General features: G+C 30.9%; 1 protein-coding gene across 1 annotated transcript; it reads right to left on the minus strand.

Annotated features, from left to right (window-relative positions):
- Positions 1–260: 260 nt before the first annotated feature.
- On the minus strand, positions 261–5,828 carry LOC107910627 (KRR1 small subunit processome component homolog). Its single transcript, XM_016838534.2, has 12 exons — positions 5,300–5,828; positions 5,128–5,204; positions 4,284–4,394; positions 4,043–4,111; positions 2,926–2,982; positions 2,774–2,812; positions 2,556–2,660; positions 2,310–2,392; positions 2,135–2,216; positions 941–1,084; positions 761–835; positions 261–673 (listed from the first exon to the last, which is right to left on the minus strand). The coding sequence occupies exons 1-12, from the start codon at positions 5,490–5,492 to the stop codon at positions 554–556; spliced, it is 1,155 nt and encodes a 384-aa protein (XP_016694023.1). The 5' UTR covers positions 5,493–5,828; the 3' UTR covers positions 261–553.
- Between the last annotated feature and the right edge of the window lie 17,725 nt (positions 5,829–23,553).

The raw sequence follows: 23,553 nt of genomic DNA on the forward strand, positions 1-23,553 counted from the left end.
TGTCGGTTTCTAAAGCCAATTGAGATTGTCACATATAAGAAGTCAAGTTCTTTGACAGAAAATACTATTACCTATAAACTTGTACACTTTTTAGTCTAATCTCAAATTCATTGTCCTCTCAGAAGGTTACATGATAAGAAAATAATCAATTATTATATTCAAGTTCCAACATGCCTCGTGTGCAAACCTAATAAATAAGCTTGTACTTGAATATAAATGTTCAAAAAATGTGCAAGCTAGAAAGTGTCAAGACATTCCAATGGGCACCAAAACATTGACTAAAAATCCAAATGTACAACAGTTTCCATGATTCAAACTCTGAAACTATGATATCATGTAAGTTATATGATCAATTATCCCAAAAACATAGTCGGGTGATCAACTATATTTAAGCTCCAACATGATATATCAAGGTTTTTTTACCAGCCTAATATCAGCCTTTTTTTCTCAACAATTGCACATCCGCACCACGGATTGACAAAAGCCAGCACATATTTAGCAAAATTTGTCATACCATGAACTTGTCTACAACAAAATTTATAGTTTACCTATACTAGGTATGCTTGGATTTCTTTTTCTTTTTGGAAGGCTGTTCGGCAGCAGGGGCTGAAATATATTCTTCAGCATTGATAGTTTGCAAAGATTTTTGCTTTCCGAATTCCTTGGCCTTTTGCTGCAGTAAAATCCAAGGTGGGGCTGCTTAGAACTATGCCCAATTGTAACAAGTATCTTTGAAAAGGAAGAAATCTTATAAAATTACCTTCAAGGACTTAGCAAGGGCAGCAACATCTTCCTCCTTGTTCTCTGACTTGTTAGAATCTTGCTTCACGGGTTCCTGCAACAGGTAAATTATATTACTGCTGAAACAAATAAATACTTGATAAAAATGGTTGAACTTTGTGATTCTATGCGTCAGCCACTATAGGTTTCAAAATAGAACCTTGGGAGGAACAAATGCTTCTTCTCTTTTTCTTTTGTTTTCAGCTGCTTTCTGTGCCTGCTTCTCTTGCTTCTCTTCCCACGTCTTCGCTAATTTCTTTTTCTCACTCAAGAAGTATTCTCCAGATTCCAGTTCTTGATCAATCTGGACAATACCATGTACCAATGTAAGTTCAGTTTCCATAAAATTCCACAACAACAACAACAATAATAATAATAACAACAAGGATGATGATGATGATGACAACAATGACGATTTATGCTGCTCCAGGTCTTTATTTTTCTTCAAGTACCCATGTCCAGGACCCATATTAGACACATTGGGACCTGGGTATAAGGATATACTCCTCCAAATACAAGGAAAACTTATAAAAAAAGTTGAACATAACCACATCATACACATACCCAACATTCGACACTCACAAGTCACACCCAAGTTTGAGTAACATAGCTTACTCACAGTGCAGACATACAGTGACTATTCAGTATCTCAGTTTAATGGAAAAAGACAATCTCCGGGTTGGAAGCTTCAAATATCTATATGCACCCAAGAGAAAGAATAGCTTACTTCCCCTTTTTTTTTTGGGGGGGGGGGCAATTCATTAGCTTACATTTCCCTTTTTTTTTAGAATGGAAGAGCACAGGAAAAACAACTTAAGACATGTAATGGATACTAAAAGCAAAGAACCAACCCCTCATTATTGACTCCAAAATTCACCCCCCAGATAGAATAATTTTTCAGTTCCTATGTACACTAGCTTATGCACGCCTGCATAAATTTTACTAAATTTTATCATCCCAAAAAGGATACAGATAAGATTTAATCCAAACCCAAAGTTCCTACAAATTTCTTTTGGAATTCTCCCTACTTGCCTATAACGGAAACCCCTTCTAAAGTTAAAGAATGCAAAGGTCTCACCAGCCACCAGATCATTTGGCTCAAAAATTAAGATTTTGCACCCTAGCTCTTAGAGCAAATATGTTCAGCTAAGCCAAACAAGATTATACTAAATAAAACTACAATTGTCTATCTAAAACAAACACAAGCTAAAAATAAAACCTTAAACCAGATAACATTGTGCAGGAAAACAACATTACTAAATAAAAAAGGAAACATCTCATTCTAGTCTAATGAGGGAGACAAAAAGAAATCATGTTACCCTAAAAAACCCAAAGAGACAATCAGCTATCTTACCTTACTAGGTTGCTGAGGAGGAGGGAATGGTGTATATGGTTTCTTCTCTTTACTCTTAACCTTCTTCGTTTGAACATTTTTCCTGGAAGCATTATTAGATGGTTAAATGGATATCTAACAGAACAAAGCATGAAAATAAGTTCAAACATGCAAATGAAGAGAATAGATATTTTACTTCTTGAATGTTGGAAGAAACCTATCCCAGTTTTCATCTTTGAGTGCTGGATCCTTCTCAAGTTCTTTCTTCATCATGAGAATCTGGATGATGAAAAGGAAGGGAAAAGGAAGACATGGTAAGACAGGGAAAAAACAGGAGATAAGAACTGCTACTGAATATTCATACAATATCAAAACACATCTTACTGGCATAAATTAAAGCAACGCTAGTAAAACCAAAATTGCAAAGTCAAGTTTTTGGCACCTTGATATGGTATACTGGATGCATTTTATTTTCTACGCAGTCCTCCACAATCCTCCTGACTTGTTTCAAACCTTTAAATGAACCCATAGCAGCAACAGTGTTTCCCTATTCCATCATGTGGAAAGTGACAAAAGATTTTCAGTTTGTGGTTCTCCATTTCAACATAGAGCAAAAAATTAAAATTCAACAACCAAAAACGAACAAGGGTGAGCAATTACCTGAACAAGAATGTAGCAGCTTGTCAATATTTCAAGTGCCTGCATCCAGTAATGAAGGGGATTATTTTATAGTAATAGTATTTCCTCATGCCTCAACATAGCCTTATAAGGGGATTATTTTAGAATCATGTTAAGACATCAATTATACACACCTTCAAAGTCGAAGAATTTGGCCCCACAAGGCGCTGCCTTCTTTTAACAAATCGCTCCTGTAAAAACAAATATTTAGACAACTTTGTGAAAAATTTTAGATGCAACAATGTAATATCTTGCCATCTATCAAAATGAAAAATAAATTCAGTAAGTTACACAGAAAAACAAAAAATAAAAAAACCAAAAGCTGTCCAAACTTAAATATAAAAACTAAAAAGGATGCAATTCAATTAACTCGGCTTCTCAGCATTCAATTAACTCGGCTTCTCAGCATGCTGTACAAACGACTAGTTAACACTTAACACTAACATATAAGCAGATATAAATGTTCCACTTTGAACATGCTATAGCATCTTCATAAGCAAGCTATAGACTGAATGAGAAATAGAGGTTCAGCGTGCATAGATAGTAAAGCCTAAGGAACATAATAAGCAGTTTCAGCTTTCTGTATGCTGCTTACAAACAATTCATAGTAGCTGCATCGAAGATAACCTAATCAATCCTATGTACTGCACAAGTGACAGAAGGCATATATATGTACTTAATTAATAGGTGAAACAAAGATGAATAGAAAAATCACAAAAAGTTTCAGATCATAGGATCCAGATTGGAAGGCAACATAAAACAAAGAACCCTAATTTGCATCGCCCAGACAGACATCAAAAGATAAATGCAAAACAGAAAGATCTTACATTAAGTTTAATTAAAATATATAGAACGTGTCAAACTAAAATAGTATAACTACAGACTAGATATTTGTCCATAATTAGCTTCAAGAAGAAACATTAAGGCACTCAGATTTTATAATCCGAGTTTTATGGGGCATCATGTTATCGCAAAATCTTCTTACTGGTGCAATGCATCATAGTTGACCGTACATAATGCTAAAAGAGTGTATGCTAAAAGAATTAAAGTTCAAGTGATCCAGCAATATAAGATCCATTGATCAACCAAGGCTCAACTACAAGTGTAAGAAATAATCAAAGCTCGACACAGATTTCAGCTACCTACTCAAGCATCTGCTTGTATACCAATAGCGACCATTATACCAGATTCACAAAAGTAAAATGGGCAAAATTTTAATCAAATAAATAAAGGAAATTCTGAAACACATACCTTATTGCGAACCAAGTTTCCAATTTTTATGATGTCACACTGCATCTCATCATCAAGTATTTTGATGGCCTAAAATTAAAAGAAACAGTAAGAACTATATTCAAACAACCTCCATACATATGGTTTTAAGGACTGATCAAAAGCTATTTCAAGTAAAATGGTCAAAAAAATCTCATGGGAAATAAACAAACATTTAACTATTGTGATTGACAAAAAGTGCAAGCATAGTTGACAAGTCTACCTGAGGGGCAGGAACACTTCTCGATAGAAGCTTGATGAGATCCCTGGCCTTAATGATAATATATGGATCCCTAGTTTTTCTTGTTGTTGAAACTGTCATAGACCCTTCAACCTGATCAGCAATTAAAGGCATCAGATGATAAAGAACCATATGTGAATATTATAGCAATAATAGTAGAGTGCCAGTAATCAATATAAAGGATTGGAGAACAAGGGGACGAAAACTTTTGCAGTAGAGTGTTTACTAAGTATTTTAAGCAAAATGATCCTTCAATCTTTGAAGAAGGCAATCTAATAAATATGGGATTATATCTAATTATGACAAAGACAGAAGTTGATCCAACGCTCTGACAGCTTTCTTAAGATAAGGAATAATCAATGGGGCATAAGACAGAAGACTACGTATGAAAAAAAAGGAAAAAATGAAGTGAAAATAGTAATCCTACTTCTTGAATGGGACAAGATGGAGGGAAAAATGTATGCTCTAAACATTTAAAAGCCAAATTTACAAATTATTATCATATTAATATATGAAAATTACACTTTTTCTTTTTATTTCAATTTTTGCATATCTTTTGATAGATACAAAACAGTCGAAGACATTAGCTAAATTATGTCTTTCCTTTCTTTCGACTACTCAAGCAAACATGATGACTGGTAATATCCCTCTGCTTTGTTTCTAGTCACAATTTTAGAACATCCAAACAATGAATCAATAGGACCAAACAAACTGTTACAATCTAGAGGGGAAAACAAACTGCTCAACTTCAACCAACCCAAAATCTAGAATACAAAAAGACCACTGAATTAAGCCATTAAAACACTCGACAGAATTTGAAACTTACCAAGTTGAGCTCAGCAGCAATACCATATTCTTTCAAAGCAGATTTAACCTTTGGCCAAGCTTCTTGCAAGTATTTTTCTTAAAACAAGACGACAGAAAAGATACCAAACATAAGTAAAATTTTAAAATGTAATCAAATTAGAAAAAAAACGTAGAGGAAATTAATTAATTACCTCGGTAACGAGGGAAGATAGTGGAAAAAGAGCTGACTTCCAGTAACCCATCGGGGTTCCAAGAAGGGTCAAACTTTTCAATCTTCCAACGGTCTATGTTTGGGTCTTCGTCCCATGGCTTTGGCTTATCGTGTTTCCCTTTATGCTTCTTTTTCTGTTCCAGATTTACTTTTTCTGCATTCTCTACCTCCATTTTAATTTTCAAAAACCCTGTAATTGCGTTAAATAAAGAAAAAAAAGTTACTTCTGTTTGTCGCAGCCTTCGTTATCCGGACTCGGCAACTTGTGGTGCAGTAGCCGTGTCAACACGATACACACTGGATACGGGTCAGATCCGGCAAAAACCAGCGGACACGGCAGTGGGTGAGAACTGAGATAGAAGAGAAGAAAAAGACAAGAAAACTGATTCGCAGAGACGAGAGAGAGAAGAGAGGGACGACGGTGGGAGGCAGATGGTTATGGAAGGAAAAGAAGGGACTTTTTCAAGAACAAAAATTAGGGTGTAATAAATGCTGTACCATAAGTACCCGCATTCTTTATAAATTCGAAATTTAGTTATTATATTTTTATTTCTAGAAATTTAGTTCTAAATTTAATATAATTAAAATTATTTTTGTTAAACTTAAAAGTTTGGTTTTTCTTAATTATATGATTATCGAGTAAGTACTTTTTTATTTCAAAATTATACATTGATAAATTTAATGAAAATTTTTAATTGTATAAAAAATTGGACCTCAACTTTAAAATTTGAAAAATTAAGACACTAAATTATTGAAAATAAAAATATATGCATTCAATTCTAAATTTGTAAAGAGTATAAGAATAATAACATATTTTAACCTATTAATATTTACACGCATAGTTTTAAAGAATGAGAGAGAACAATATATATGTTTAAATGTGCTCAAAATTAATGTAATTTTCTAAAATTTAAAATTCAATATCTAAGGTTTAATTTTGAGACATTGAATTTCTGTACTTTTTATTTAAAATATTGGTCACTCCATCAAAATGTTGATGTGATTGTCATAACATGCTAGACGAGAACCTAACAAGCTAGATTTGAAGATTTAAAGCTAAAGTCACCACTAATTAATTTGAGTTAAGTCGGTTAGTCATGTATAGCCTAAAGTTTCAAGACTAAATCTAAGATAAATCTAAAGAAATAAAAATAAAAACTACGGCTCAATTTCGTCACTAAAATTCAAGTTTAGGAATATGATTATGTGTAAGGAAAGTTATATCACCCTTAAAATATCTATTCAAGGATAATGTTGCATAGTTTGGCATCTCTGGTTTCCAATCTAAAATTCCTAATATATGCTCCAAATATGGGTTAAATTAAAGAAATATGCTATTTTTTTAATATTTAAGTAAGTCTGTCGTTTTTTTTTATATTTATCGAGATATGCTGTTTTTGGAGAGAGAAAGTGAAAATGTGTCCTACAATGTGCACTTTCAGCTACGTTAGCTAAAAAAGCATCCTATTTTCACTGAAAATTGATTAAATGTTAGTGCTTTTGTCCTTGAGTCCCGGGTTCGATTCATCTCCTACTCACATTTGTTTTTTTTATTTCATGTTGTTTTAAGCTTTATTTTTAATTAATATTTTTAATACATTAACTTTTTTGGTTAGATAGTTAAATAATTGTAATTTCATCTTTGAGCCTCAAGTTCAATCCCTCTTATAAGCATTTTAATAAGTATTTTTTATTTCATGTTGTTTCAAGTTTTTTTAATTAATGTTTATAATTAATAAATATATTGTTTTCAAGTTTTTTTAAATTTTAATTAATAACTCTTTTATTTATAAAATAAAATAATAAATATGTAATTGTTTTTTTTTAAATCAACTAATTCTTTAGATATATTTTTCTTTATATATAATATTTATATGTCAAATATTTATTTTCTAATATTTATGGTTATGGTGATTTCTAATATTATAAAATCAAATAATTATTTCAAATATAATTGTTTTTTCATCTACATTGTAGGTATAATATTTCAAATATCATTATGTTTATATTAAAAGATACATGAAATCAAGAATGAAATAAAAATACATATTAAAATGCTTATAAGAGAAGTTAAACTTAAGACTCAAGAATGAAATCACAATTATCTAACCATTTAACCAAAAGAGCTAATTTGTTAAAAATATTAATTAAAATATAAAAAGCTTAAAACAACGTTAAATAAAAATTACATTTAACCTAGAAGTCAAAGTCAAAGACAAAAACACTAACATTTAACCATCTAACCAAAAAAACTGAGTTATCAATTTTTAGTAAAAACATGTTCTGCAATACACATTTTCACTTTCTCTCTCCAAAACAGTGTATCCCAATAAATATAAAGAAAACGACATACTTTCTTAAATATTAAAAAGAAAAACAACATATTTTTTTAATTTAACCGCAAATATGTCTAACCTCGAACACTAAAAGAAAACTAAACCTAAAATTAACATCAAATATTAAAAGGAGTTTTATTTATAAAATTAACATCTAAAATTGGAAGTCTAAAAATCCTAAAACTAAATTTGACTCGAAACTTTAAGACTTAAAAGAAAATAACACTAAGTATTTTTCTTTAAAAAAACAAATCTAAGAATCTAATATTTGGAGTAGACCTGTCCATGCGTCGGGCGGCCCGGCCCGGCCCGACGGCCCGCCCAAAATATGGGAGGGTTCGTTTAATAGCCCAAATTTAAGATTATTGGAACAGTGGTTTCGGGACCACAAATCCGATGAGGAAAATTTTATTTTTCTTATATTTTTTATGGTCTATGATTTCACAAAATGATTTCATGAAAATTTTGTTTGAAAATTTTGACGTTTGGGCACTCAATTTAGTCAAAAGGACTAAATTGTAAAAAGTACAAAAGTTGAGTTCTACATGTTAGAGGTGTCCAATTGTTATGAAACTTTAAATTGGATGTCTTTATATGGTAATTAGACCATTGGTTAAGTTGTTAGACAAAAATGGACATGAGATAAGTGAAATAGGAAATTTTTAAGTTAGGGGCAATTTGGTAATCTAGTAATTAAAATGAATTAAAAGGGAAAAAGATGACAAATTATGCTCATCTTCTTCATTTGGACGAAATCAGCAAGGGGGTAAGCCATATTTAGGGTTTTCAAGTTTCCAAGCTCCATAGTAAGTGATCTCAAGCCCCGTTTTTAATGTTCTTTACGTTTTTGGAGTCATAGTAGCTTAATTTAGCTTATTCTAGCAATAATTTAACCTAGGGTTTATATTTGGAAAAATACTCATAGGTGAAAAGTGTTTATTTTGATGTTTTATGATACAATATGAAGCTAGAAATTATGTTAAACAACTTTTGTTAGCCGATTTTAAGCAAAAACGAGTAAGTTGACATAATTGGTAAAAATCTCTAATGTACATAAGTAAGTGTTAGAGTGAGAATTTGATGTTGTCATAGAAGAGAAAAATGTTCAGCATGTCATAAAACATAAGAATATGAGATGAAGTTTAATTTTCGAGCCTTGGGGCAAAAATGTAATTATGCAAAAGTTTAGGGGCAAAATCGTAGTTTTGAAAAAGTTAGAGTCGAGGGCTGTTTTGATGAATGTGAGTATTAAATAAGTTAAGTTTTCTATTTTAGATCAAGAAGAACGAAACTCGAGGTTAGACAAAGGAAAGAATAAAGTTGAAGACTAAGTTGGTGAATTGGGCTATATTCGGTACTGAGGTAAGTTTACGGTAAATAAATACAATATTTCAATAATTATTATTAATATTTTTATTTTCCAGCAATTATGCATTTATTTTATGAATTTATTTAATGTTGATCCAAGCGTGAAATGATAGAGAATTAAAATTAAAAAGTCTCGTTGATACATAAGGATGGTACTGGATACGAATGTCATGACATTTGGGTAAAGAGGTCCCATGTAAGACCATGTCTAGGACATGGCATTGGCACCAAGATGAGAGGTCCCATGTAAGACCATGTCTGGGACATGGCGTTGGCACCGAGATGAGAGGTCCCATATAAGACCATGTCTGGGACATGGCATTGGCACCGAGATGAGAGGTCCCCCGTAAGACCATGTCTGGGACATGGTATGGGCACCGACATGAGTACATCCCATGTAAGACCATGTCTGGGACATGGCTTTGGCATGTCATTATCAGAAGAGACCCGAGTATCCTTATTGTTCCAATGTAGCTCAATGGGCTAAATAACGAATCATGTTCAGGAAAGTTCAGTTAAAAACATAAATGGCAAGTTCAGGTAAGTTATAAGAGTTAAGAACTTATTATATTATCAATTGATATTAAACGATACAGCAAGAGAAAAGTAAGTTATGCACACAAGTATACTAAGTAAACAAGCAAGAGAACTAGAATGAGATTAACTAAAGAGTAAACTAGAGATATAGACACTTGAGTTTAATTATCTGAGTTAAATATTGTTATTTATTTGCTAGTAAACTTACTAAGCTTTATGCTTACGTCTTTTATTTCTCTTTCTCTTATAGTATTGCAAAGTTACTTCAAGGATCCTAAAGAAGTCGGAGATCGTCCACACTATCAACCATAGCAACTCGGTATTTTTATGTTGAACCATGTTAAGTATGGCATGTATAGGGATTTAGTTATTTTAAATGTTTGTATTTATAATCTTGCTAAAGAATGATATGTAAGTATTTGATGATGAATGGTTGCTAAAATGGTTAAGTATGGAAGTGTTTGTTGTTATAAGAGTCTAAGTGATAAACTATAAATGGAAATCATAAAAGGGTAAAATTTTGCAAAGAAACAGAATTCAGGCAGCAACAGTGACGTGACTTTGAAAAATCACCTAGGATAGTATAAAATGAATTAAAGAGTGAATTATAAATGGATTTAAATCTTGTTGAGTCTATTTTCACATAAAAATAACGGTGTAGCAAAAGGAATTTTATATTTTAAGATATGTGAATTTTGGTGAGACAAGGTCAGAACAGTTTTTGGTGACCCCTGTTTTGAGTTTAGAAAATCATTAAAAATTGTACAAAAATATTTATGAGTTTTAGTTTATATTTATAGATTCCTTATTGAGTCTATTTTCTGTAGAAGCAAGCGGTAGCACTATATGAAAATCCCACAATGAGAAATTTTATTTTTAGTGATAAGAGGTCAGGGCAGTCAATTGGTGAAACAGGGGAGAATTTAACTAATAAACTGTACTAATTGGATAAACAAAAAATCCTAAAAATTTTATGGTAGGAAGATATATGAATCTAGTTTCAGGAAAAATTTACAGAGTTAAATTCGAGTTCCGTAGCTCGAGTTATAATTAATTTAGTAACTGCTGCGCGATTGGACAGATTGCTGTAAATAGTGAAATTAAATTTTAAAACAAGTTTTTATGCTTCGAGTTAGTAAGATAGATAAGTAATGCCTCGTGCTCGACTCCGGCAACGGTCTCGGGTAAGGGGTGTTACAGTTCGGGTAAAAATATAGGCCCGAAATAAGGGCTTGGGCAAAAAATGAGGCCCGTTTAAAAAACGAGCCGGGCCTCGGGCACCACTTTTTTGGCCTGGGCCCGGCCCGAATATAATAAATATATATTTTTTATTTTTATTTTTAAAATTTAAATTTTAAAATACTTTTAAAATATTTTTATTTTTATTTATTTTTAAAATAATTTTTTAATGTTTATTAAAAATGGGCCGGGCCGGGCTCTGGCTTATGATATTTTTCTCGGGTTGGGCCTGGGCAAAATTTTAGGCCCATATTTTGGGCCGGGCCGGGCCCGAGCCGAGGAGGTGGGCCGAAAATTTTTTCTGGGCCCGGCCTGGCCCATGGACAGGTCTAATTTGGAGTCCAAAGCTAAATGTAAAATTATCGAAACCTAAAATCTAAAAATTATTGATATCTAAATTCTAAATAAAAACCTAAATCTAAACCAAAGTGGAATTAAATCTATTAAAACTTAAAAATTTTAAATATAAAGTAAATCTAATTAAACCTACTAATCCTAAAATTCTAGATTCTAAAAAAAAATTTAAAACCTAAACTTCTAAATCTAAAAGATAAACTATTAAAATAGTCACTTTTGTTTGAAATGTTACGTTTTAGTAACTTACATTATCACGTTGTAACATTTTAGTCACTGAGCTGTTAACAGTGTAGCGGTAAATTGACGTGGCACATTAAATCATCATTTCAAACAAAAATTTTAGGTTAATTTATACAATCAGTCCCCATATTTTTTCGTTTTGAGTAATTTAATTTTTTTCTTTTATATTTTTTTAACTTTATTTTTTTTCCGTTCACTTTTGCTTCTCCCTTTGTTTTCCTTGCTTTTCCTTTTCTTTTTACCAAATGAAAAACATAGAAAAACTACATTAAAAGAAATGAAGAAGGGATGAAAACAAAGGGAGAAGCAAAAAAGAATGAAAACAAAAAAGAAAAGTTAAAAGAACATAAAATAATTAAATTGCTCAAAATAAAAAAAATATAGGGATCAATTGTATAATTTAATCTAATTTTTTTGTTTGAAATAATGATTTAACGTGCCATTACAGCTTACTATTATACCATTAACGACTCAATGACTAAAATGTTACAACACGATAACGTGACTAATTAAAATGTAATATTTCAAATATAAGTGACTAAAATGTAACCTAAGGCAAACAAAAATGACTATTTTGATAATTTACCCAAATCTAAAAATCTGAAATCTAATCCAGATAGTCTACCATCTAATTTGAACTTTAAAGTCTAAGCTAAAAATCTAAAATCTAGTTTCAAAATTAAAATCTAAACAACAAATTTTAAATCTAAAATCTAATATAATCTCAAAATCTAGTTGAACTAAAAAAAAAGTTAAAATTAAAAAACTTAATTGAGCTAAAAATTTCTAAAACCTAATTGAAATTTAAAACATAAAATCTAAATTTTATTAAACTTGAAATTAATCTAAAATACCTAAACAAAACTGAACAAATAGAAAGCCACTTAAATTCTAGACATAGATCTCACTAATAACAAAATACCAAGAATAGAATGCAACAAATATAAACTCAACAAAGCTAGAAAGAAATGGACATAAGAAATCACCCACAAGAAATCAAATTAATAGATCAAATATCACCACCATTTAACAAAAATGAAGGACACAATGAAAATAATGCAAGCAAAAAACATGGGAGAACTTCCGGCGAAAGGGCGTGAAAAAACTCAAAAACATGGGGGACTAGGAAGCAATTTTCCCATTCTTCTAGTTATTTAAACTCCATTTTTTTTCTTTTCTTTCTTCACTACTTTTCTTTGCTCTTCTCCATTTCTTTTTGGTTGGTTTCATCGCATGAGATCCTAGCAGTGTTCGATTTTTGATGGCAAAACACCGTATGTGTGACCAAAAATTTAAAACGTTTTTAAAAATTGTATTTTTCTATTTCACAAAAAAAGAAAAAACAACTAAAAAAACTCTTTTTTCTTTCATTTCGATTCTTTAAATATGGGAAACCCAAATTTCATGAACCAAGGTTCTCATTGTTAGAATCGTAGAAGTAAGATCTAATATAAACTTAAAATTGTAAAACATAATCTATCTTGTCAAATTATCAAGAACAAAACTAGATGCGGAAGCCTACTTAAATTCATTGATTTCTTGAATTTTACGGATCTTGGGGTTTTGATCTTCCAAATTAACACACAAGAAATTAAGAGAATATTTGCTCTCTTTTTCCTAAAGATGGTATATTAGAAAAGTTACATTGTGTGTAATTTAGATCATAATCCTAATATATAACTTTTATACATTAACCCTAATTTCTAATTAACCCACCATTAATTAGAAATTAGTTACTAGAGTATCTATACATATTTGACCCATACTTTATTTAATAATTAAAGCCCAATAAACATTAACCAAATTAGATCACTTTTAATTTGGGCTAACCTATTATGATAGTAAATAATAACATGTAATTACCCTTATTATATATGTGATATCCATATTTTCCAACAATCTCCCACTTGGACCACATATATTAATTGCTCTATAATTACATGTCATTATATAACCTTATGAGCTCAAAACTTTACTATGATATCCAAAAAAGGTATTTCGAACAATCTTGTCCATTAATTATGTTAACATAGAACCAATGAGACTTTCGTTACATATATCATAACTAAATCCATCCATGATCACGTATATTAACACAACCAAATGACATAGATCAAGTATGGATGTGTAGCATGAAAATTACTTGCAATATTATCTAAACATGTCTATTTCCAACTAGTCCTCCTTAACCTCAATGAGATCGAACTTACCAAAATTAGAATGTGAATAAACCAAATAAACTTTATTTTTGCAGAAAATAAACTTAATATTTGTAAACTGAAATAACTGAAAATGTGTCTATATCATATAATCAATTAAAAGTACAAAACTCCCACTAAAACCAAATATCCTCAAATGACATTACACCTATAATAGCAGTGTGCTCATGAAAAACCTTGGGTGTAGTCCCTTAGTAAGCAGGTCCGCAATCATGGAGTTTGTCCCAATATGCTTTATAAGCACCTAACCACTCTAAACTTTTACTTTAACAACTAGGAACTTAAAGTCTATGTACTTTGACTTTGATGTGCTCCTATTGTTATTGGAATAAAGGACTACCAATTATTGTCACAATTTACACCCTAGTGACAAAATATTACATCAATATTCCATAAAAATCGGAGTTTGTATACCTGATGATCTCTAACATATCAGACCTTTTATATATGAGCATGTAATCTTTTGTTCACTGAAGATACCTCATAACCCTCTTGGCTACTATCCAATGTTCCATACTAGAGTTGTTTAAATATCTGCCTAACATCCCAACAATGTACGCAATGTTCGGAAACGTACATACTTGAGCATACATTAGACTCCTCGACGTAGGGAATCTTATGCATTTCCTTAATCTCAAAATCATTCTTGAGGTATTGGTTGAGACTTGGCTTATAATTGATAAATAGTATGTCATTAACATATAAAACCTAAATATAAAACCTTACTCCTACTAAACTTGTGGTTTATACAATTATCGACCAAATTCATCTCTAAACCGAATGAGATAATCATTTGGTAAAATTTGTAATACTATTGATGAGAAGTCTGCTTAAGCCCATATATAGAGTTCTTTAATTTGCAAATCATTAAATTTGTATGATTAGATACAAAGTTTTCTCGTTGCACCATATAAATGTATAATCAATGTTACCATTGAGAAACCATTAACTTTACATTCATCTGATGCAGTTTAAGGTCAAAATATTCCACTAAAGTCATTATAACCCTTTCTCTAGTAGACCTTCTTAATGACATTCGTTCTTGAGGTTGTTGAGTTTGTTTTTCTGGAACAACTACCTCGTCTTGAATAGGGAATTGTTCAACATTGTCTTATTGAGGTTCTGGATTCACTTCTTGATCAATGATAGGTATGAGGACCTGAACATCGTAAAAAGTGATAGCAGAAATTGAGTTAGAATCCAATTCCTCTTCAAAAGCAATGTCTCTAAACTTATTTCCGCATCCAAACTCAACATCATTAAAAAAAAGGTTGAAGTTCATGTCTCAAAAATATTCTTAATTGTGGGATCATAAAACTCATTGCCCCTAGATCGTTCAGAATAACCAATAAAGTAGTTGCTCATTATTTTGGAGTCCAATTTATTTTCATGTGGCCTATAGGGTCTTGCTTCAGCTAGACATCCTTAAATGTGAAAGTGGTTTAGGTTAGGATTTCGACCTGCCCAAAGCTCATAAGGTGTTTTTGCAACTGTTTTGGTGGGTATTCTATTCAGAATGTAACCTGTTGTCTTTAGAGGCATTGGCCAAATGAGCACTTTTAGATTTATTATTTTTCAACCTTTCTTCCTTTTGCACCCAATGAGAAATGAGCTCATTTAAAGTCTATTTCTTCTTTTGACAGTTGTAACTAATTTTAAATTGGTCAAACTGTGAAGGAAGCGATACCAAAACCATAAGACCAAACAATTCATTAGAAAGCTCGATCTTAAGTGCCTTAAGTCTTGAAGCAATATGAAACATCTCCATAATGTACTCCCTCATGTTTCCTTGACCCTTATATTTCATAAACATCAAATAAGTCAGAAGTGATGTCATCTCAACCTTATCATTTTTAGCAAAACGTTTCTCAATTTCATCAAGGAAACCCCTAGCTTGAGTAATCTCTTCAGATTCTATGCCCCTAAAGGCTTCTGGAATGCTGTACTTCAAGATCATTAGACTCATGCAATTTGAACGATCCCACCTCTCAAAATCTCTTTTAGCATCAGGGGTGCTTTCCGCAGTGAGAGGTGCATGTTGTTCTTCCCTTAGTGCAAGGTCTATGTCCATACAGCCAAGCACTATAAGTGCTTTTTCCATTCATTGAAATTAGTCTCATTAAGCATGGGTATATAATTTATATTGGCAGATATTGTGGTAGCAGAAGATGAACTAGCTAAATATATAACAAAATAGATACAAACAAGCTCACATGGATATTCATAAGTAAATAATAAATTTAAAATAGTGGTTCCCATCTCAAGATACGAAACACTACATTAATATCAAGTCTTTTGACAATAGTATTAACAATAAGCAATACTCTTGTTGTAGCAATCAAGCATTGATAATAAATTAAGTCAAATAATGAATTAATCTTTGGACTAACTTATTGCTTACATAAAGTACCTTATAATTGTCACACATTTATCACCACAGATGTCCTTGAAGTTCTACTAAATATTAACTTACCTTTGGGTCAATTAATAAATGCATGAATCACAAAAACATATAATTATCTTGATATTTTAAATAAACTAATCTACGTAAAAGAGGTCACTTTGGTAGCATTTTGTTTCAATTAATCTATTAAAATATTAGACATCTTTAATTAAATCCCAAAGCAAAATTTGAATTTATTTATTTCAAAATATTTCAAATTTAAACTAAAATAATTTGAATAAAGGTAAATCTCATATCAAGATATCAGACACTCCATTAATATTTCATTTTTGCACAAAAGATTAACTTGTAAGTGATATCTTAATGTAGTAACCAAACATTGACAATAAAAAATATGTCGAAAAATAAATATTCCTTTGGGCCGATTTATTACTCACATGTAAAACCGAATAATTTTCACATGTTTATTACCTCAGTTGCACATGTAGTATTATGAATCTTCCTTTGGGTTGATCAATATTAATGTAGCTTAAGTTACATGCATACAACCTTTTATATTTTAAAACAAAATAAATTCAATAACAAAAGTCACTTTGATAACTTATTATTTCAATTAAGTTATTTTAAAAAATATATAAATATACCAATATTCAAATTTAAAAATTTCCATAACAGTCAAAGGTCAAAACTAATTTTTTTATCACGCTATAGTTTCCCAAATAACCCAAAATAAAGTTGTCAAATTTAAAAATTCCTTAATCTTTGACTGATTTTTTTTCCAAAACCATATACGTCAAACCAAACATAAATAATGTAGTGATTCAAAACCAAAGCCAAATACAAGCACATGTACTCATAGTTTTGGCATAGACAAAAAACCAAAGCAATTCACACATATAAGTGTATTCAAAATCAAATATAAAACCTTACCCTGCATATACCATGTAAATAAAAAAATTATATTTATGATTAAATAGAGATTCACATGAATATTTGAAAAATATTTTCAAGCCAATAAATTTCTAAAATAAAATCGTAATAGTTTGCATATCCCACAATTCATACAATAAACAATATCATCACAATTTAACCAAATATCTGAAACCATAAGATGACAAAACCTAATATTATAGAACTAAACTTAAAACGAAATTCTTTAAATATATATTATAGTTCACATCAATTTGCATCAAAACAATATCCATCAAACCAATTCGATCAAAGTTGATAACCATACTGTTAAAACCAATCTTAATTCATGCAAAATAAAATTATGCATTATTCACTTAAATTCATTGATATGTATATGCATTTAATAAAAAATATTACGGACTTACTTTGGGTCTACATATAACTAAAAAACTTAGCATATGATCATACAATAACAAGATCAATTCCATTTCCATAATTAACTTAGCATAAAACTGGTCCCGTAACATACCCCAATATTTCAACTTTTATTCTTTTGGTGTAAAATTATGTGAAATTGTTTCCTTAAGCTTAAACGTGGGGGTTTATTCAAGGATTGTGAAGCAAGGAACAAGGCACTCAAAATTAATTAAGTCGAAAAATTGTTAACCTACCATGAATTCAAGGATAAGCCGATAGAAGTATTATAACAAATAGATGCTTAAAGAACCCCACCAAAAAAAAATTAATATTAAAAAAATCATCATAAAGTGCCAACAAAAAATAAACAAGCAAACAATTTTTTTGGGATTCTTTAAAATCAAAGTTGACTCCATCCATTCGAAAAACACCAAAATTAAAAATTGAAAAACCAAACTTTAAAAATTTAACATAAATACAAAAGATTTAATGTGTATGATCAAAAACACTGAATTCAAATATCAAATCCATAAAATCTAAAGAAAAAATCAATTCGAAAAATAAAAACAAGATCTATTATAAACTTAAAATTGTAAAACAAGACCTATCATGTCAAATCACTAAAAACAAATCAAGAACAAAACTAGATTCGAAAGCATACCTGAATTCATCGATTTCTTGAATTCTATAGACCTTTGGGTTTTGATATTCCAAATTAGAACACAAGAAATTCAGAGAATATTTGCTTTCTCTTTCCTAAAGATGGAATATTAGAAAAGTTATGTTGTGTGTAATTTGGGAACCATAACCCAAATATATAACTTTTGGACACTAACCTAATTTCCAATCAACCCATCATTAATTAAAAATTAGTTGCTAGAGTATCTACACATATATAAGCTATACTTCATTTAATAATTAGAGCTCAATAAACCTTAACTAAATTAGATCACTTTTAATTTGGACTAACCAATTATGATAGTAAATAATAACATGTAATTACCCTTATTATACATGTGATGTCCATATTTTCTAACACTCACGTCTAGGCTTTCGACTAATGATGCTATTCACCAAACCAAATTTTGAAAGGAAGAACAAGAAAGCAAAGGAAAAGAGTGGAAAGAAACTAGGAAAGAAAATTTTAAAACATTTTTTTTTTAGTTTTTGGCATTTTAAGGAAACAAGAGAATTAGGTTGCCTGATGGCTAAGAACTGTCGATCCAATGATGTTATTTCATTGGAGCCTCTATAACGCCCCAAATTTTTTGATAGAAAAAACGGTATTATTTTAGAAACTGTAATAATGAGTTTTCTAGAAAATTCGAAATTGAGTTCTATAAAGGGAATTTTAAAAGGAATTATAAGGATTTATTATTTGAAACAAATGAAGTAAATTTTAGAACTGAAAAAGTGATGAAATGATTAAATCACAAAATTTAAAAAGTTTGAGGACGAAAAGTGTAATTTGACTAAAATGTGAAAAGTGAGTTAGTATTGATTAATATGCATAATAATAACTTGAAAAATGTATTAGTATGATGAGAATTACAATCAGGCTTAATCCAAAAGATTTAGAAGTATAAGAACTAAATTAAAAAATTTTCATTTTTGTCAAAAAATGGGTAAAAGTGTAATTTTCACCATTTGTGGGTTTATATTAAATGATATATTTGAATTATGATTTTTGAATTGGAGAAGTGCTTATTGTTGTAGAGAAATTGTACAAAGAGATAAAATGGGGTAAAATGATAATTTTTTCATACAATAGTATTTTGATAATTTCTCAAGTATTTTATGATAAAAATATTATTTTGATAAGACAATTGATATTTGAGATTATTATGGACCTTTGGATGTGAACATGATAGTGAGATGTGTAATACCCAATTTTAGCCCGGGCTCACATATGGAAACATAATTTTTGAGGATATGCAATCTTAGATATGATATGCAATCCTAGATATGATATATGCAATCTTAGATATGATATACAATCTTAGATATGATATATAATCTTAGATATGATATGCAATCTTAGAATATATGATTTTGTAATCTTAGAGATTTAATTTGTAGATACCCTTTAATCTCAGCCGTTGATGTAACTGATCTGTACCGTTGGATTTGGGCAGGCTCAACTATAAATAGAGGCCTCTCCCTTCATTGAAAAAAAAGAGAAAATGGGAAGAGGAATAAAAAAGAGAACGATTGTCAGTTTTTTTAAAGGTGGCTTACTATTTTTTTTCTTTCGATTATTTTTTTTTACTTATTTATGATTTTAAAAAAGGGGAGAAGGTGATACCACTGCGAATTTTATTTATTTTATTTAGCCCCTCCGCCTTTTAATTTTTTTGTAATTAAGTTTTTTTTTATTTTTCTTAATTTACCCTTTTATTTATTTTTATTTCAATTGGGTCTAAGTTGAACGGCGTCGTTTTAGAGGAGAAGGGAAAATTTCCCTTCCAGCCCCTCTATGTAATTCGCGCGTTCAAATTAATCCTTTTACTTTTATTTATTTGCGGATTTACCCCAATTTTTTTTATTGCAATTCAATTTAGTTTTTCTTTTCTTTTTTTGTTCTTTTCATTTATTTTATTAATTAATAACGTAATCATTTTTTTATTTTTATTTTTTTAAAATCTATACATGTATATTTTATACACATATTTTTAACTTATATTTTTCTCACATTTATATATGTATATATATGTATATTTATTTTTTTAAAAATTAATTTTGATAATGTACTCACTATTTAATTTTTTTATCCATGTATATTCCTTTTATATGTACATGTATATATATTTTTTAAAACGAATATTTTCTTATATTTTTTTAATGAATATTTTCATATTTATATGTATATATTTACGTTTTTTTAATGATTAAATACTCACTTTTTATTTTTTAAAATATACCTATTTTTTATTATTTTATATATGTACGTATAATTATATTTTTTCTTTATTTGCATAAGTATATTATGTATTGTATTTATATATAAATTCTATAACCCAAAATTTTATTTGTAAATTATATGTATATTTTTAATCTTCATAATTTTCATGTGTATATTATACGTCTTTTGATCCTTATTTATTTGTTTGCTATCCCATCCATTGTATAATTGTGTTTACATTTAATATTTTGCATGTCATGGATTACCTTTTTTTTATTTCGTTTATTCATTTGCTTATATTATTTTTATGTCGATGATGTATTTATTATTGTTATTATTATTATAGCATTTGTATGTATAAAATCACGTTACATCATTTTTTACTCAAATTTAAAGATAGAAATTTTTTAAAATTGAGATAATGTTCGTATTTAGGATTTTCAAGGGAATTGAGCCATAACGTATTGGGTTCCGATTTTCTTCGTTAAATCCGACAATCGAGCATTTCTCTTCAATCAAAAAAAAAACTCATTATTGGGAATTCAACACGTTGTGTCCTAACGTATTGGATGTGACGCATTGATTTCTCGAAATGAAGATTTTTTTTTAAAAAATCATGAAGGAAATATTCCGAGTTTGAGATTCTAAAGGAATTGTGCCCTAACGTATTGGGTGTGATTTCTTAAATCTTGGATAAGTGGATGTTCTTTTAAAGTAAAGGAAATATTTCGAGTTTGGGATTCTAAAGGGATGTGCCCTAACGTATTGGGTGTGATTTCTTAAATCTTGGATGAGTGGATGTTCTTTTAAAGTTTTATTGTATAAATATTCTGACCTAATTCATTTTGGGGGAAATTAGAATGTTGTGCCCTAACGTATTGGGTGTTGCATTTTTGCTTCTCTGAATTGAAAAGGGTCTTAATATGCAACGTTTTAAGTTTTTAAAGATTATATTTTTAAAATTTTCGACCTTAATACATTAATTAATTAACTAGGTACCAATTTTTGGGCGTAATGAGGGTGCTAATCCTTTCTCATACGTAACCGACTTCCGAACCCATTTTTCTAAAATTCGTAGACCAAAGTCGTTTTAGGTGACCCAATCACACCTTAATAAAAGATTAGTGGCGACTCCCAATTTTCATTTTTTAAAGTCGGCAACCTAAAATTTTTTGTTTTCAAAAAAATGGTTTCGACAGCTTGGCGACTCCGTTGGTGAAATTTTTTTAAAAAAAGAAGAGAGTCGAGCCACAAAGTTGAGTAATTTTTGTCTTACGGTCGAGAAAAATATTTTTTTAAAAAAAATCATAACATCCTTTCGCATTCATTATCTTATTCCTTAAATATTGTTTGCATTATGCATTTCATGAGTTGAACATTTTTACCCTTTTAAGTGGGAGTGAGAAGCTATGCCTTCGTGAGGTTTTCACCTCCGTGTAGGGTAGTGGATTGCTTCCGGGAGACATCCGTACCTATGTTTTCGTGAGATTTTCATCTCCGTGCAGCCATAGGGAAATGTATTCCCCTGAACCGAACTCGATCCATATGAGCCTATAAGGGGTGAGGATGGAGGAATCTGCTGGTTCGGGTACCTTTACCCTAGAAGCCAAAACTTCATATAATGAACCTTAGGAATCCACCCTAGGTAGAACTATATTGAACCCTAGTAGACATCCGATTAGGTGTTTTACTGTTTCTTGATTATATTTTATATTATTATATGACACTGACCTTTTGTGTTTTACTTTGTTTGCATGACATGACATGGCATTTCATTTCATCATAAAAGGCGTCAGTTCAGATTCGGTTGCTAGATAGAAAGCTTGACATGGAAAAAGGGTTTCTTGATAAAGTGGAGGATAATGCGGCTGTCCGAACTTGGTCTGAAACAACACAGCAAGAAAAGGGTGATAGCCTGGCCGATGGGTATGTATCGGAATTATGGGATTTTACTCGCATCAGTGTAACTCAAAACAATTTGCAAGAGTTGAAAGAAATTTGGAATCAATGGAATAATGAGGCTAGGTAGTTATTTTACGACAATTATGGGGACTTGCCTTATTTGCTTGATGTGAAGGTAGACAAACATTTGTTTCGAGCCCTCGTCCAGTTTTGGAATCCTGCTTACAGTTGCTTCACGTTTGGGAATGTCGATTTGGTACCTACGATAGAAAAATATGTGGCTTTACTCCGATATTCAAAGTTTCAAGTGGATAGAGTTTACTCGAGAGCGGTAAATGTACCAACCTTTTCAAAGAAGCTGATAGGTATAACAGGGATGAGTGAGCAGTGGGTCGCTGCACGAGTTAAGCAAAAGGGGGATAGCAAGTGCATTCCTTGGAGAGGCTTGAAAGATGCAATCCTCACACACCTAGATGTCAGGAAAAGGTTAGATGTTTTTGCTTTAAGTATATATGGCTTGGTTGTTTTCCCTAAAGCCTTGGGGTATGTGGATGAAACGGTCACTGATTTATTCGACCGGCTCGATAAGAAAGTTACACCGATTCCAGCAATTTTGGCAGAAACTTTCAGGCCATTGAGTGCATGCCGGAGGACAGGTGAAGGTAGATTTATTGGATGTGCACAGCTTCTACTCACGTGGTTTCACAGTCACTTTTGGAAGGTGGATAAAGTGTCGTATCGGGTTTTCTCTGAAAATTATTCGCCACTAAAGGAGATAGTCGCTACACCGAGGAGAGACAACATTTCGAAGGAGAAGTGGATAGCAATTCTTCAAAATCTTCGAGAAGAGGACATTGAGTGGAGAGCTCCTTGGTTACTTCTAGATGAGATCCTGTATAGGTGTGGTGATTTTGATTGGGTTCCTTTGCTAGGGGTTTGGGGAGCTACTGGATACACCCTATTATTGGTACTAAGGCAATATAGGTCAAGGCAATTTATACCTGCGACCTAAGGGATAGCTGATTGTGAATTTTCGTACATGGATGATGGTTATAGAAAGAAGATTCAAGAGATGGCTAGTGCGTGGAAACAAACTCGCCGAATGAAGAGGCTAGCTGTGGGTCCAATGACAACTCCTGAGTATCATCAATGGTGGTCTAGAAGGATTAATGATAATAGACCTAAGTTAAATGAGGAAGAAGGCCAGTCAATAGAAGAGCATTTGCGAGTCATTCCTTCTGAGTTGGAAATTATAAAACAAGATTTTGAAAGGAGAAATGCAGAGTTGGAGAAAAAGATAGAGCAAATGGAGGCGGAAAAGATGAACTTAAGATTGGATATAGATGTTTAGAAGCTTGAAAATGAAAAGTTAAAGAAAAAGAAAAGCAAGGCTGAGGATGA

The sequence above is a fragment of the Gossypium hirsutum genome, chromosome D02 (genome assembly GCF_007990345.1).
Source record: "Gossypium hirsutum isolate 1008001.06 chromosome D02, Gossypium_hirsutum_v2.1, whole genome shotgun sequence".
In the NCBI taxonomy this organism is placed as follows: Eukaryota; Viridiplantae; Streptophyta; class Magnoliopsida; order Malvales; family Malvaceae; genus Gossypium; species Gossypium hirsutum.